The 16,683-nt window shown below is 39.1% G+C and overlaps 2 protein-coding genes across 2 annotated transcripts in view; both read left to right on the plus strand.

The window, feature by feature from the left end:
• Positions 1-16,683, plus strand: part of LOC127429716 (sortilin-related receptor-like) — a 112,424-nt gene that overhangs the window by 81,461 nt on the left and 14,280 nt on the right. Inside the window, exons 18-35 of the mRNA XM_051678822.1 lie at positions 1,565-1,696; positions 1,780-1,871; positions 2,193-2,439; positions 2,562-2,700; positions 4,050-4,223; positions 4,567-4,680; positions 4,773-4,895; positions 5,258-5,377; positions 5,483-5,608; positions 5,974-6,084; positions 6,400-6,531; positions 6,946-7,077; positions 8,445-8,579; positions 8,839-8,991; positions 9,086-9,247; positions 11,261-11,389; positions 11,941-12,067; positions 12,157-12,326. Coding sequence (XP_051534782.1) covers positions 1,565-1,696; positions 1,780-1,871; positions 2,193-2,439; positions 2,562-2,700; positions 4,050-4,223; positions 4,567-4,680; positions 4,773-4,895; positions 5,258-5,377; positions 5,483-5,608; positions 5,974-6,084; positions 6,400-6,531; positions 6,946-7,077; positions 8,445-8,579; positions 8,839-8,991; positions 9,086-9,247; positions 11,261-11,389; positions 11,941-12,067; positions 12,157-12,326 — 2,518 coding nt within the window. The remainder of the gene's footprint in view (positions 1-1,564; positions 1,697-1,779; positions 1,872-2,192; positions 2,440-2,561; positions 2,701-4,049; positions 4,224-4,566; positions 4,681-4,772; positions 4,896-5,257; positions 5,378-5,482; positions 5,609-5,973; positions 6,085-6,399; positions 6,532-6,945; positions 7,078-8,444; positions 8,580-8,838; positions 8,992-9,085; positions 9,248-11,260; positions 11,390-11,940; positions 12,068-12,156; positions 12,327-16,683) is intronic.
• LOC127429758 (uncharacterized) overlaps positions 13,017-16,683 on the plus strand; it is a 246,816-nt gene continuing 243,149 nt past the window's right edge. Inside the window, exon 1 of the mRNA XM_051678915.1 lies at positions 13,017-16,490. Within this exon, the coding sequence (XP_051534875.1) occupies positions 16,095-16,490 (396 nt within the window). The 5' untranslated portion in view covers positions 13,017-16,094. The remainder of the gene's footprint in view (positions 16,491-16,683) is intronic.

The following is a 16,683-nucleotide window of genomic DNA, read 5'->3' on the forward strand; positions in this document are numbered from 1 at the left end:
TTACTGGAAATTAAAATTTTAGGATATACAATTCTGCACTCTATCTAGTAAAATAAGCAGATAAGTAAATTTATGTATTTTACCATGGTAACTCCTTTGTACAAAAGGCCAGATTTCCTTGTTTCCATTGAAACACAGGATGCTCTTTTGATCATTTTCAAATCATGCTGAAATAACATGGATCATCAGGTTTTGCACAAAATCGAAGTCAGCTTGCATGCATGCTGTCATTAAAGAATGCCAAATACTTTCATTTAATATATACACACACACACACACACACACACACACACACACACACAGTACTGTGCAAAAGTCTTATGCACATAAGATGTTTCACAAAAACATTTGTCTTAAGATGGTTATTTATATCTTCAGCTTTAGCGTGTCAATAGGACATATAAATGTTAGACTCCCGAACATTACTTTTGCAAATAGAAAAGATTAGAATAGAAGAACAGGGAGCCCTGCAACATATGTCATGACCCCCACAGTGTCCCCCACTGAACATCGAGTCTGTCTGAGATTACATAAAGAGACAGAAGCAACTGAGACAGCCTAAATATTTAGAAGAACTGTGGCGAATTCTCCAAGAAGCTTGGAAAATCCTGTCTGCCAACAACCAAGAAAAACTGTGTCCAGGTGTCCCTAGGAGAATTGGGGCTGTTTTAAAGGCAAAGGTGGCCAAACCAAATATTGATTTAGCTTTTTTATGTTTACTGGAATTTGTATGATGTAATTGATAAATGAAAACTATTTATGGCATTATTTTTAAAGACATCCTCACTATGCAGCATTTTTCACAAGTGCCTAAAACTTTTGCACAGTACTGTAAATATATATATATATATATATATATATATATATATATATATATATATATATATATATATATATATATATATATATATTATACAGTATATTAGTAGAACACTTACAAATGTAAATTTTTCAGTTTAAATTGTCACTCAAATTGTTCATGCTATTCATAAAGTTTAGAATGATATTTTTTTCAAATTATAGCATTGCAAATTAAGGCATAGTCACATTTACTTTCGCACGAAATTTCACAGGCAAAATACAGTAATCTCAATGGGGATCAGCATGATCATGAATTTCATACAATGGACTTCCGGTGGTAAGAATTTCTTCTCGCAGATTTTGAGTTCAAGTTTCTTGAACTTTTGAGTGCCGAATTCACCGCGATGACCAATGGGAAGTTGCTTGGTTTGGCAGTGACCTCTGTGTGGGCGGTGCTTCGTACACATCTACATTGAGTATTCACAATGGACAAGGATATCATTTTAGTGGCGAGTTTCTTTTTAACTTCACTCTCACAGATTATAAATTGCAGCATTACAAAAAGCCTGCTTGACTGTTATTATGTCCTGATTTCACAAACGTTCAACATCCGCCCATGCCGCCTTCGCCCGCGGAATTTCGCCATGCAAAGGCAAATGTGACTGCGCCTTTAGAAGCATTTTCACTAGTGGTCTAAGACTTTTAGACCCAACTGTAAATATTATGTGGGTCTAATATTGTGTAAATATTTGTTTTGTCATAGAGACTGTGTTTGAATGGAAGCTCAGGACAGGAAGTGATTATCAAAAAGGACCTACAAAATGTGGAAGCTCTGTCATTTGACCCCATCAGCAGGTTGCTGTACTGGGTGGATGCTGGTGCTCAGAAAATTGAGGTAATCAGTGGTAGAAACAACTACGGCAATGTGAATGAACAGTGTTTGTTCATGTAGTCATTTTTGCATGCTCTATCTTCCAGGTGTCCAACTCTGACGGAGATCTGAGACGCACTCTGCTGAACTCTTCAGTTCTGGAGCACCCGCGAGCTCTGACTCTTGTACCTGGAGAGAGGTACAGTTCCTACAATCTACCAACTAAAATAAAGTACAAATGACCAATAATTAATTGTAGTTATAGATTTTGATACACAGTATTTTATCAAATTTGAAACCATTACAACCTGCCTTTATTTAACATCCAAATGCTACAAGTTGCAATGGTCCATTAAGTTATTACCATTGGCAACCCTAAAATACTTAAACTAAAACTTAACTGAAACTATAAAGAACAAAAAAACTAACATTTTAATGAAAACGAACAATGAGACAACTGACAAAAACTAGATTAGAAGGACAAAAACTGTTAAACCTGACCTTTTTATGGCTCCCTCAGCTTGTTGTTTTGGACCGATTGGGGCGATCATGTGGCGGGTGTCTACCGCAGCTGGATGGACGGTTCCAACGTTTCCTGTATTGTGTCAGAGGGAGTTCGCTGGCCCAATGGCATCACAGCCGATGAGAGCTGGTTGTACTGGACCGAGGCGTATGGAGACCGCATCGAGAGATCCGACTTCAATGGAGGTCACCGCACTGTACTAATGGAGGGCCTGCCACACCCCTATGCTATTGCTGTTTTTAAGGTAGGCCTTGTTATTTAACACTGTCTGGGACTGTTGCAACTGGAATAAAACTGCTTTTTAATTTGTGTTTGAAAATACAATTTTGATATTTGTGAATATCATACTGGTCTTTGTTTGAGTAGAATGACCTGTACTGGGATGACTGGTCCAGAATGGGCATCTTCAAAGCTCCTAAATCAGGCTCACTGGACAGTGAGTTGTTAGTGGGCAGACTGACAGGAGTGATGGATCTTAAGATCTTCTACAAGGGGAAAAACAGAGGTTAGTTCTTTTGAGAGTGACATTAAAGACCCCATGAAATGGTTTGACGAGCACAGTTCTGTGATGACGTATTTCCTAAAGAAATAAGAAGTTGCTGTGGGACATAAGGACTTGTGAACGATAGATGAAAGACACTTTTAGTATGAATAAATTCCAAATTCCAGCCTCTTCCTTTTGCAGGTGGTATTTATAATACAGAGGGAGATGTTCTCATTCTATAGAGCGCTTTATTGGACAAAAAATTTTATACTACCGTGTAGTGTTGTCACAATACTACAATTTCAGTAGTCGGTACCGATACCAATAAAGTTTTTTTTTTTAAATTAAATGAACTCCTAAAATTTCTAAGCAATGAACAGTTAGTAGAGCAGTTACTTTTCAACATACCATTGCATTTTTTTTAACAAACTTCTTTTCGGTACAACAGGACTATTGCTTGTGAAATATTTCTTTGTATTATTATTAGTGTTATGTCATGAATAATAATATGAAAAAGAATAATAAGAATAATTCTGTTATTATTACTACTACAGTGAACATTTTACTATACAGTTGTCATCTATTTCTGTCACAATTTCTTCAATTTCAGGTGTCTAGCTTTTATTTTGATGTGAGCTTTTATTTTGACGAGTGTTTTGACGGAAGCTTTACTTGTCAAGATAAACTGTTCACAACATGTCCCAGTGTGATCATTAAATTGCAAATGCTGTGATTTCATTATATAAATATGTAGTTTTCATGCGTTGCACACTGCATAGTGGATAAGTGCTCTGCTCTGTCATCTCATATGGAGTTTGGAGTTAAGAGCAGTCTGCTTCACACAGTCACTTTTAAGCACGCGGCTCGTGTAGACTAAGATTGCAGTCTTATGCCTTTTAACAATTACACTAGTACATGTCACAATTTAATTTGATTAAATGTGTGCATTCATTTTTACCCCAAAATATGTCAAATTTGTGTGTGAGCATTCGTCATGTGTCAGTCAGACAGATAGCGGGTATTAAATTTAATCGGTGCTTGGTAATACCGGTACTGTAGAAACATTGATGATGACATGATGACAAGTACCAGTGCTTTTGACATCACTACTACCATGTGTGCACGGTAGAGATGAGAAATCAACATTTCTGATCTGTTTTTTTACAGGAAGAGAAATAATGTAAATTGTAATTGTTTAAATCTTCTAAATGTTAATTTTGTCAACTTTTAGGAGCACACTAGCATATAGATGTTTCCAAAGATAGTAGACATGGACTAAAAGCCACAGAAGTCTTGAAATCAAAATGGGGTCTTTAAACAGTGACCACAACTGGTTGAATTTGTTTTTTAAGAATCCCTCTCTCCTGCAGGTCTAAATGCTTGTGCTGACCAGCCATGCAGTCTGATGTGTCTTCCCCAGCCTGGAAACAAACATCATTGTGTGTGTCCAGATGGAGTTTCTGCCACGACCCTGCCTTCAGGAGAGCTCCAGTGTCAGTGTCCCAGTGGATACCAGCTCCGCAATAACACATGTGTTAAGACAGGTCTGATACAAACATGCAATGACATAAAAAGTCAGATACCACTAAATCTAAATGCTACACCAACAAAAAGCTTGTTCAAAGTAAAGGTCCTGTAAGTGATATTGGAATTTCCACCAGACTTGGCAGCTGAATTAGATGCTCCCCCTTTTCAAAACCCCATTATCCGTCATACCATTGAGACATTATCATCAGAGATGGAGCAGGACTCTTGTGAAGCTGAATATGGTGTTTAACATGAATGATCCGCTTCAGCTATCACACTCTCAGCTTCCTGCTGCCCATTTATGGGCTGCCCTGTGAACGTGCAAAATGATTGACATTTATATTGATGTTTGCCCATCAGAACACACCTGTCTGCCGAACCAGTACCGCTGCTCTAATGGGAAGTGCATCAGCAGCATCTGGAAGTGTGACAGTGACAATGACTGTGGTGACATGAGTGATGAACAGGAGTGCCGTGAGTGACAGCACCAGCCCCGCCCCCTCTGTCTCAAATAAACTACACAGATGTGCATGTGCTATGTTTCAGCTGTCTTTCTCTCTCTGCAGCCACGACTGCTTGTGATCCTGCGGTTCAGTTCCACTGTGTGGATTCTGGTTCCTGCATCCCGTTGGCCTTCAAGTGTGACCACGAGGATGACTGTGGAGATAACAGTGATGAGGAGCACTGTGGTATGTGTGTGTGGATGTATTTGAGTTAAATATTGGTTGTTGACACATCCTGCAGTGTGACATGATACTCTGTCTGAAACTGTGTAAAAAGCATTTTGCAAATTCTTTTAAAAGAATATTACAAGCAGCTTTTATGACCTTTAATTATGTAACAACATTACAGTCCCTCAGTTATTAAAAATGAAGTGAAGGCAAAAAGGTCATTTAAATTGGTGAGAAAAAAAATTGTCCCGGCCCCTAAAACATGCAGATTTTCTTATAAATCACAAATATTCTAACCCAAAATAGTTATACATCACGTTATACATCAACTGTCCTTATACAGAACATTGAGTAATATTCAGTCTGCTTACTTTCTAAAGAGTCTCATCAGTGCGGTCCTGGAGATTTCACTTGCGCAAGAGGTGTGTGTATTCGGGATGCCTGGCGCTGTGATGGGGACAATGACTGCAGGGATTGGTCAGATGAAGCCAACTGTACTGGTGAGAGAACAGAGACCTATTTGGACACAGATGCAAATGTGCACTCAAATCAGGTACGTGTTACACGTCCTAAATGGTTTCTTATTCTGTCTCTGGGTCACACAGGGAGCCACCACACATGTGAGAGCAGTAGTTTCCAGTGTCACACAGGTCATTGCATCCCTCAACGCTGGGTGTGTGATGGAGATGATGACTGTCAGGATGGCTCAGACGAGGACCCAACCCACTGTGGTCAGTCACTTAACAATGAACATATAGCACTTTTGGTTTGTTCACCCAAAAATGAAATTCTGTTATTTTTTTATTCATCCTCATGTCAGTCCAAACCAATACAACTTACTTACTTCTGTGGAGCACAAATGGAGAAGTTTTGAAGAACGTCCTGGCTGCTCTTTTTTTATACAATGAAAATGAATTGGGATGAATGCTGTTGAGTTTCAAAAAGGACAAAAAATGCTATTAAAGAATGGCCTCAGAAGATTTAGAATACAGTTCAGGAGTCTGCTTTTATGAACTGTTTTATGGTGCTTTTGTCTTAATTAATTTCCAGGACATTTTAGTAAGTTCTATGTAATTTAATATATTTTGTTCCGTAGGGGGTGAACAATGCAATGGCTTCCTTTGTGCTAACGGCACCTGCCTTCCTGCTAGTGTTCACTGCAATGGCATGGAGGACTGTATAGGGGGCGCTGATGAGCAACACTGTGGTATGTGCCTGTTGGAAATGCTGTTTATGTTGTATTTTAAAACTCAGATAGGCTGCAGGAAATAATAGAGAAGGATAAAGCAGCAAGCAGAGCTCCAAAAAGGGGTGGGAGCTCCAAACCGCCAGCAAAGAGCCCCTAACCTAACCGCGTGTGGAAGTGTTGCCACCCATTTGGAGCTGGCCTAAACCCCTCCTTGAGTAACCCCGCCCCCTTCTGCAGTAATCCCACCCTCTTTTAGAGATCCCGCCCACATTTGCAGATCTCTGGGCTACAGCTATACCTACTTGGAATAATAAGGTACTGTTGTTCTTGCAGATCCGCTCTGCACGCGGTATATGGAGTTTGTGTGCAGGAACCGAGCACAGTGTCTGTTCCAGTCTCTGGTGTGCGATGGTACTCGGCACTGTGCCGACGGATCCGATGAGGATGCAACGTATGCTGGATGCTGTAAGTCCAACACTTTGCTAACTGATTAATGTTACCATTATAACCCATTTATTAATGGAAATAGAGCTTTTCAGTTCATAGCCTTAAAACCTGGAAGAGATTTACAGTATATTAGCACATTAAATGAATTAACTGTTATGGATTAAATTAACTGTTATGTGTTTGATGAATAAAGTGTAAATAAGATTTTGGCAATGGAAGGATGCAAATGACTTGTAAGCATCCAACGGGAAAGTCTCTTTAAGTAATCTTAACTGCATATTTTATTTTATTCTTAAATAGAAAACCGCTATTCTAAAAATCCATTGGACATTAATCATGACTGAGCAGCTCTATAACCAAAGGATTTGTTATTATGTGTTCAAGTTGCTTTGGAATGATTGCTTTGTTGCATGTTTTCTGCTCCCTCCACAGCAACTAATCCAGAGTTTGAGAAAACATGCGATGGCTACAACTTCCAGTGCACCAATGGAATGTGTGTGACTCTGGAGTGGAAATGTGATGGCATGGATGACTGTGGTGACTACTCAGACGAGGCCAACTGTGGTGAGCAGTGCACACACAAACACTTATAGTCTAGGCCAGTGGTCATCAACCTTTTAGCATGAAGTGCCATATATTTTGTTTCATGTTAATCACTGTCATATTAGCAACTCCTTAGCAGACCAAAGCCAAATTCAGGGTCGAATTTCATCGATTTAGTTAAGTTGCACCAAAGTCCCACTTGGTTGTTCAGGTTTTATGGTTTGTGCAGTTGGTCTGGGAAAAATCTAGATTTTCCAGTGCTTCGTGGTCTTTGAAATAGATTCTTAAATACCAAGATCGACCTTTTACTCTGCACCGCAACCCTCTGCAATACGAGTAAATCACTTGAATATGCGACCAAATTTTGAGATCGTTTCACTGTGTTGAGAGTAAAAGTTTGGTTTGACACGTCCTTGTAATGTGTGTCCAAAGATGAGATCCACGCAATCCATGTATCATTGAATAATGTCTCTTTTATACACTTTCTATTCTTTACAGTCTTTACAACTGTTGATCGAAAACAACAACAATTTTTTAAATTCTAATCACACATAGCACAGATGAGGAACAGAGGCTCTTGTTAATGTGCGCTCAACCCAAAGACTTCTGTGATGCTTGCTGAACTGCTGGTAAAAGTAAAAACAAAATGTGACCAAAATGATGAAAAAGTAATGATAAAATAAAATATTTTCATAATGTACCTAGTTAAAAGGTCCCCTTTACAATTAACAGCATTAGCTGGTGAAGAATGTATTTGATATGTAAGCAAAATTAACATTATAACTGAAATATACCCATATGAATTGAAACTGGAATCAAATCGAGAGCTTGTGAATCAGAATGGAATTGAATTGGGAAATCTGTATGAATACCCAGCCCTATTGTGCAGTCCAAGTTTTATTTTGCGTTATACGGGCAAAACTTGTCTGTGCGCACAGTGGGTCATGCAAGTAAATGAATCCATATAGATAATGCTGTGCGGTTCATTTGGGTCACACTTTTTAATCACATTTAAGCGAGTTTGGCTTCCTATACAGCTCATATAATTTCTGCATTTCTACATTAAACAACTTAATAAAATAAGTAAAAATTATGACCTGTTAGAGTTCATTATCACAAAATAAATTGCATCACCCCAAAAGCAGTTAATTTTGCAGTAATGACCGACTGACTGTATGTTATCCAGGAATGTGATTTTTCTGTGAATAAAATCAAAAATAATACTAAATGAGCAAAACCTCCTACTGTTGTGCATTCTTGATAAGCACTTTTCACCCAAACAGGTTCCAATTTATCCTTGACAGCTAAAACCTCGTACATTCTGATCCACACACCAAATTTCTAGGCATGTTTGCTAATGTCTGATTGATGTGTGCTTCCTGGATCAGCTTCCCCGACTGAAGAGCCAGGCTGCTCGCGTTACTTCCAGTTTGAGTGCAAGAACGGCCGCTGTGTGCCTGCCTGGTGGAAGTGTGATGGGGAAAACGACTGCGGTGACTGGTCAGATGAAGCTCAATGTTCAGGTACACAAATCAGACCAGCATCATATTCTCACTCAGTCAGGGACTGTTAGCTTTGAATTGGCTTTTAATTGCAAAAGAGACATGTACAATTGATTAATTAAAATTAGGGCCATCAATTAGTTAAAATATGTAATTGCGATTAATCTCATATGTTTTTCAAAGTTAACATATTCAGCTCCAAGAATACAAAAAAAATAGGCCTCTGTTCATTTATTTAACATCATTAACCCTAATTAAAATATGTTGTGCGTATGTTCAGGTGGCGGAACTCCTCATACACCTGTTCCGGGCCCAGCAACCTGTGCTCCCAATCATTTCCGCTGCGGTTCTGGAGCGTGTATTGTGAACACCTGGGTGTGTGATGGCTATGCGGATTGTCCTGATGGCAGTGACGAAGTGGGCTGTCCGACAGGTGCTTTCTCCACCCTGCCATTACAATACACCTTGCCTCCTTACCTTATCATCTGTACTCATCCCTCACTCTGTGTTTTTTTTCTGTCTCTCAGCCAATGGCTCTGTGACTCCAGTGGCAACTCATGCTCCTCCCCCATCAGGCCGCTGTACTAAAGATCAGTTCCTCTGCCTGAAGCCCCCGACCTGTATCGCTGACTGGAAGCGCTGTGACGGACACCCTCACTGCCAGGATGGGTCTGATGAAACCAAATGTCGTAAGTGCATCACAGAATTACACATACACACTACCACTCAAAAGTTTGGAGACATCTACTGTATTCATTCTTTATTAGTAGTATTTTGCACATTTTAGAGTAATAGAAGAGTACTTGAACTATGAAATAACAAATGGAAGGATGGGAATTATGCAGTGACCAATAATGTTAAACAGATTAAAGCTATCTTATATTTTAGCTTCTTCAAAGTAGCCAATCTTTACCTAGATTGCAGCTGTGCACACTCTGGACATTCAACCAGCTTCATGACGTATACACCAGGGACGCTTTTTATAAACTATTTTGAAGGAGTTCCCATATACTCTATGCTGGACACTTGTTGGCTGCTTTTCCATCACTCTCCGGTCCAATTCATCCATTAAAAAAAAAAAAAAAATATATATATATATATATATATATATATATATATATATATATATATATATATATATATATATATATGTGTGTGTGTGTATATGTATGTATATTTTATTATTTAAAGGGATAGTTCACCCAAAAATGGAAATTCAGACATTGTTTACTCACCCCTGTGTTGTTATAACCCCATATGACTTTCTTACTTTTTCTTACCACAAAGGGAGAAATTTTGAAAAAATGTTGTGCTCAGTGATGTCATACAATGGCAGTCTATAGTGACCACCTCTTCAAGCTTCAAAAGGATGCAAAAGTATAATTTAGAAGTCGATAAATTATTTTAATTGACTTGTGCCTTGTGCTTAGGGCAAACGAGAAGGTTTGGTGAGAAACAAACCAAGATCGAATATATTATTTTGTGAAAAGTACTCCGGTTCAAACAAATAAGGCTGGGCATAGAAATGCTTCTCCTTTTCAACTTCAAACTCTTCAGACATGTTTAGTAAGTACTGTTCTCTGGTTTGTGTGCAGCTATGTTGAGTTCTCTTATTACTATCACTGTGGCGGGCCTGTTTTAGATAAAAAGATTTTCGCTTGAACACCCCTTGAACATCTCATGAATGTGCACAGGACAGCAGTGGTCGGTGAAGATTTTACTCTAAGTAATACATTAGATTTCGGTTTGTTTCTAAGCAAACCTTATCGTTTGCCTTCAGAACAAGGCATAAGTCACATCTGTGATGTGCACAGAACGGGGGCCCTTTCATTCACAAATCTAAAAGTGAACTTCTGGTCATCCAGAAAAAAGACATTTTAAAAATGTAATTAAAATAGTTAAATAAAATAAAAATCTCGTAATAATCTCACAATATCAGTAATAATGTGTTATTATGAGTTTCTTTGTAAATCGTGGGCGTATTAAAGAAAATTAGCCACAGGTGCCTTTAACAGCGTGTGCTACAACAGATCAGGGGATTCCAATCGCAAGTGATCCTCCCTATGCCCTACTCACTCCGAGGTGCAGAGCCCTTGAAGTGGGTATTCTGAAGAGAACAGAATTACTTTCATCTTGTGGAAGGGCCCATTCATTTTCTCACTTTCAATTGGAACAAGCTTTCGAGTGGTGTCCCATCCTGCAGCAGTGCCCTTTAAGGGAGCAAAAATGTCGTTTTGAATTCGCCCCGGAGCATCCAAGTCGTGACACACCAACGCAGAACTATAAATGCAAACCAACACAGGTCAGATAAAATGTCCACTCTGTGTATTGGGTTGTAAGTTCATCAACAGATTAATACTCGATTGCTACTGTATTTCTGACATCACATGGCACACCTGCAGTGTAGACAGCTTTATTAATTATAATGGGAGCAGTAGCTCATTGTTTTCAGTGATAGAAATGTAATACGTCTTTTATAGAATATTGCCATTAACTTATGCTTTCTGATTCAGGCAAACCCAGTTTGTTTTTGTTTAAACTAATAGACTATTCACTATCAGAAAAATACCATGGTATTATTGACTGAATGATTATATTCATATTTCATTATACTGTCAAAGTACTCAAAGATACTTCAAAAAATATTATGGTTTTACTATGAAGCTCAAGACTGGTAACCGGAACTTCCTCTTTCATTGCAGCAACTCGTGGGCCGTTGCTCTGTATGAACGGTATCCTGTGTGCGGATGGCGAGGCCTGTGTTCTCAATAGTGAGAGGTGTGATGGCTTTATGGACTGTTCTGATCACAGCGATGAAGACAACTGTACTGGTGAGAAACTGAGAGCCATTGCCGGTGTATTTATAGTGCTTGCTTATTTTTGCAATTCAGCCCATTCCAACTTTTTGAAGGGGGGGGGGGGCTACTTTTAAGAAATGTGAAATTAAAGCTCCCTTTGAATTACAGCAATAGAATGTTCAGAGTTCAAAATGTAACCGACAGCGATGGTGCCATCATAATATTTGCAAATGAATTCTGATTGGTCCTCCTTAAATCTGTTTAACCATATATTGCTGCCTCAAACAGCAAAGGTGGTGTCGTGTTGTGTCGATTCTCATACAGTACAAAGCCATTAGAAAACAAGACATCCACTGATTGCCATGACAATTAAGAATTTACACAGAACCAAAGCCTATTACTGAAGCTTACTTAAAACTTTAACACTATTGTTTTGCTGCCTTGTGATCACTGGTATTTCATGCAGGAAAATCTAGTTACTATTCAAAGCTGACAACAGCAAGTACAGTATTATACTGCAGTATGTACATGCATTTAATGGTCAGGGTATTCACACTAGATCACTCTGTTTCACCTTCCCTCAGTGGATTCGCTAGTCTACAAGATTCAAAATCTGCAGTGGAGTGCCAACTTCTCTGGTGCTGTGACACTCACCTGGTCGAGACCCAAAAACATGCCCACAACCTCCTGCTCTTTCATCATCTACTATAGGTATCAAAAATTCTCAGCAAATTTCAGCAGGACACTACAGCAGTGAAAGTGACTTGGGTCATTAAAAAAGGGCTGTATTTGATTTCCAGGCCGGTGGGTGTCCAGCAATGGACTGTTATGGACACAAACAGCAATAAGGGCAGTGCCACGCTGACCGTATTGATGCCGGACACCACCTACCAGGTGAAGGTGCAGACTCAGTGTCTCAGCAAGCAGCACAGGACCAATGAGGTGCTCACACTGCGCACACCAGAAGGATGTAAGTCTTTAAAATTACCATTGTACTGTGTCGTTACCCAGCATGACTTGTCAAGTTGTCTGTCAAAATGTTTTATATATATATATATATATATATATATATATATATATATACATACACACTGGTGGCCAAAAGTTTGGAAAAATATACAGATTTTGCTCTTATGGAAAGAAATTGGTACTTTTATTCACCAAAGTGGCATTCAACTGATCACAATGAATAGTCAGGGCATTAATAACGTGAAAAATTACCATTACAATTTGAAAAAAATGTTCTGAACTTCTTAAACTACTTCAAAGAGTTCTCATCAAAAAATCCTCCATGTGCAGCAATGACAGCTTTGCAGATCCTTGGCATTCCAGCTGTAAGTTTGTCCAGATACGCTTCCTGTAGTACTTGCCATAGATGTGGCTGTCTTGTCGGGCACTTCTCACGTACCTCACAGTCTAGCCTATCCCACAAAAGCTCAATGGGGTTAAGATCCATAACACTCTTTTCCAATTATCTGTTGTCCAATGTCTGTTTCTTTGCCCACTCAAACCTTTTCTTTTTAATTTTCTGTTTCAAAAGTGGCTTTTTCTTTGCAATTCTTCCCATAAGGCCTGCACCCCTGAGTCTTCTCTTTAATGTTGTACATGAAACTGGTGTTGAGCAGGTAGAATTCAATGAAGCTGTCAGCTGAGGACATGTGAGGCATCTACAATGTGAAGGTTTACATACACCTTTGCCAAATACATTTAAACTCAGTTTTTCACAAATCCTGACATTTAATCGTTGAAAACATTCCCTGTCTTAGGTCAGTTAGGATCACTATTTTATTTTAAGAATGTGAAATGTCAGAATAATACTAGAGAGAATTATTTATTTCAGCTTCTATTTCTTTCATCAACCTTTTGGATAGCCTTCCACAAGCTTCTCACATAAGTTGCTGGAATTTTGGCCCATTCCTCCAGACAGAACTGGTGTAACTGAGACAAGTTCGTAGACCTCCTTGCTTGCACATGCTTTTTCAGTTCTGCCTACAAATTTTCTGTCAGATTGAGGTTGGGGCTTTGTGAGGGCCACTCCAATACCTTGACTTTGTTGTCCTTAAGCCATTTTTCCACAACTTTGGAGGTATGCTTGGGGTCATTGTCTATTTGGAAGACCCATTTGCGACAAGCTTTAACTTCCTTGCTGATGTCTTGATGTTGCTTCAATATATCCACATACATTTCCTTCCTCATTATGCCATCTATTTTGTGAAGTGCAGCAGACCCTCCTGCAGCAAAGCACCCCCACAACATGATGCTGCCACCCCCATTCTTCACGGTTGGGATGGTGTTCTTTGGCTTGCAAGCCTAATGATGGTCATTATGGCCAAAAACTTCAATTTTGGTTTCATCAGACCAGGGTAAATTTCTCCAAAAAGTAATATATTTGTCCCCATGTGCATTTCATACTGTAGTCTGGCTTTTTTTTGTGGTTTTGGAGCAGTGGTTTCTTACTTGCTGAGCAGCCTTTCAGGTTATGTCGATATAGGACTCGTTTTACTGTGGATATAAATACATGTCTACCTATTTCCTCCAGCATCTTCACATCTACAGGTACACCTCCAATTCAGTACACCTCCTATCAGAAGCTAATTGTCTAAAGGCTTGACATCATTTTCTGGAATTTTCCAAGCTGATTAAAGGCACCGTTAACTTATTGAATGTAAACTTCTGACCTACTGGAATTGTGATATAGTCAATTAAAACAATCTGTCTGTAAACAATTGTTGGAAAAATTACTCGTGTCGTGCACAAAGTAGATGTCCTAAACGACTTGCCAAAACTGTAGTTTGCTAATATTAAATCTGTGGAGTGGTTAAAAAAATGTGTTTTAACGACTTCAACCTAAGTGTATGTAAACTTCTGACTGTATTTCTCAAACTAGAGACTCTGATGTACTTATCCTCTTGTTTAGTTCAGGGTTTCCGCAGGGTCTTAAGAAGTCTGAAAAAGTCTAAAATTTCAAAATCAAATTTTTGGCCTTAAAAAGTCTTAAATTCGCTTAAGTATTGTGTTCTAGGTCTTAAATACTTTTAAACAGGTCTTAATTTTCCTATGTCCATGTAACGCTACCCCTAATGCTCATTGAAATGCTCCCGCAGCGCTTTAGAATTTATTTTTAAAAAAAAATTAAAAAAAAATTTTTTTGATTCCGTGGTGTTGTAGTTCTTTCTTTCGCTAGTCAAAATATAATTAGCTGTATTACGACTACAAATGAGACCAACATGCAACTTATATTGCAGCCAATCAGCTTTCGTGTTATTGGCACGAGTCTCTTTCGAATTGTACCACAGACATAAAACTGATTTTATTCTTCAGCTATGGGGAAGTGCAAGTTTAGCGATACTTGGCTTGGAAAAAAATGAATTTAGGGCTTGGTTAAAGCCAGTTGCTAACAACATATTTGAAGCCTACTGCTTCGTGTGCAAGAAAGCAATTAAACTGGGAATGTTGGGTGTACAGGCACTGGAGTCTCATGCAAAAAGTGAGAAACATCTAACTGCTGTGAAGGGTCTCCAGCAAACGACAGCCATCAGCCAGTTCTGCCAAGTATCTGGCGGCTCCACACTGCCTAGGTGAGACCCACACAGGAGCTCGGCAACTCCCGTAAGTGACCTCTGTGTCGCTTTTGGATCAGAGCCAACACTAAGAGCGGAGGTGCTCTGGGTTCTCCACGGTGACTAGACACCAGTCCTATAATGCGAATGAGGAAATTGGGGAATTGTTTCAGACGATGTTTCTGGACTCTGACATCGCTAAATCATTCAGGTGCGGGAAAGATAAAACTGCCTACATTAAGCGCTTTTGACTAGCGGATTTTATCAAGAGACCTAATTTCCAAAGTGACGGAACCGTTTGTGCTGATGTTCGACGAAAGTCTGAATCGCACCACCAAAACGAAACAGCTGGACCTGCACGTATGTTTTTGGGAGGGTGGGCAGGTACAGTCAAGATACCTGGGATCCCAGTTCATGGGGCACGCAACAGCCGAGGACTCAATGAAATATGTGAAAGTAAGTAAATGTTTTATTTTAGCTGTCACGTTTATATATATATATTTTTTTAATTAGCAAAAGGGTGATTAGAGTGATCTTTTCTGTTGTATTAAGTGGATTGTTACCCATTTTTCATATTTTCATTTTGTTTCTACTCCATGTTGAATAGTATGGTTTCTACCTCCCTTAGCTGTAACTGTGCTAGGTGGCTATTTTGCAAGAAATAATTCAATTGTATTCAATTAAACTTAATTTGTATAACACCAATAACAGTAGGAAGGAAGAAACCTTGAGCAGATCCATGGCTAAAAGGAAATGACCTATCTGCCAAGGGCTGGATAGTTGAGTATTAGGACAATTGTGTTGTACATAATATAGGCCTATACATGCTTCCATGGGACATAGTAAAAATGGATGGACGTGGAATATATACACAATTAACAGAAAAAGGAAGGGGGCCAGCATTCACAGTACAGTGCATTCCTACTTATTTCTTGGTTAATTTTAAACAACACCAGAAATAACAGAATATGTCTGAATGAATATGAATTGAAGTGTTACGTTTTTTTTGTTTTTGTTTTTTCTTCAGGAGTGTGTGGACCCCCTTGACCTAAGGAGACTGGTGTCCATTTCAACTCTTCCAACAAGAACATGCAGAAAGGTATGGAGGTTCTCATCTTGTTGCTGTGGGGAGCTGTGGACTCCACACATTACACAATGCTGTCAAAAGTGGCTTTTCCATGTGGCAAGTGGAGAAACTGCTGAGAGCCATGCACACATTATTCCACAATGTGCCAGCAAGGAGAGAAGACTACACTGCTGTGACCAAGTCCACCGTCTTCCCTTTATCATTCTGTGGTCATCAGTGGCTTGAAAACCAGCCTGTGATAGAGAGGGCTCTTGAAGTTTGGCCATCACTTACACAGTATATGGATGCGGTGAGAAGAAAACAGCTCCCAAACCCTGGGACAGCATCTTTTGACACAGTGGAGGAAGCCATGAAGGACACTCTCATCGTGGCCAAGTTACACTTCTCCTTGACTGCTGCCAGGCTTTTCAATCCCTTTTTGAAGAGGTATCAAACAGATGAGCCAGTAATGCCTTTCCTCAGCAATGACCTGGCTGAGTTGATCAAGGTAGTGATTTATACGGATAGCTCTGTACATTATCAGCACAGAACTATTGCAACTACCGATTAGGCCTAATTGATGTATACACTTTGTTAATGAAGAATAAGTAATTTCTTAAACTTTTATTAATTGGAATTATGATGTGATATATATGGCTTTATATTTTTATAAATGTGGATACAAGGTACTTCCATTTACT

This window comes from Myxocyprinus asiaticus, chromosome 39 (genome assembly GCF_019703515.2).
Source record: "Myxocyprinus asiaticus isolate MX2 ecotype Aquarium Trade chromosome 39, UBuf_Myxa_2, whole genome shotgun sequence".
NCBI classification, from domain to species: domain Eukaryota; kingdom Metazoa; phylum Chordata; class Actinopteri; order Cypriniformes; family Catostomidae; genus Myxocyprinus; species Myxocyprinus asiaticus.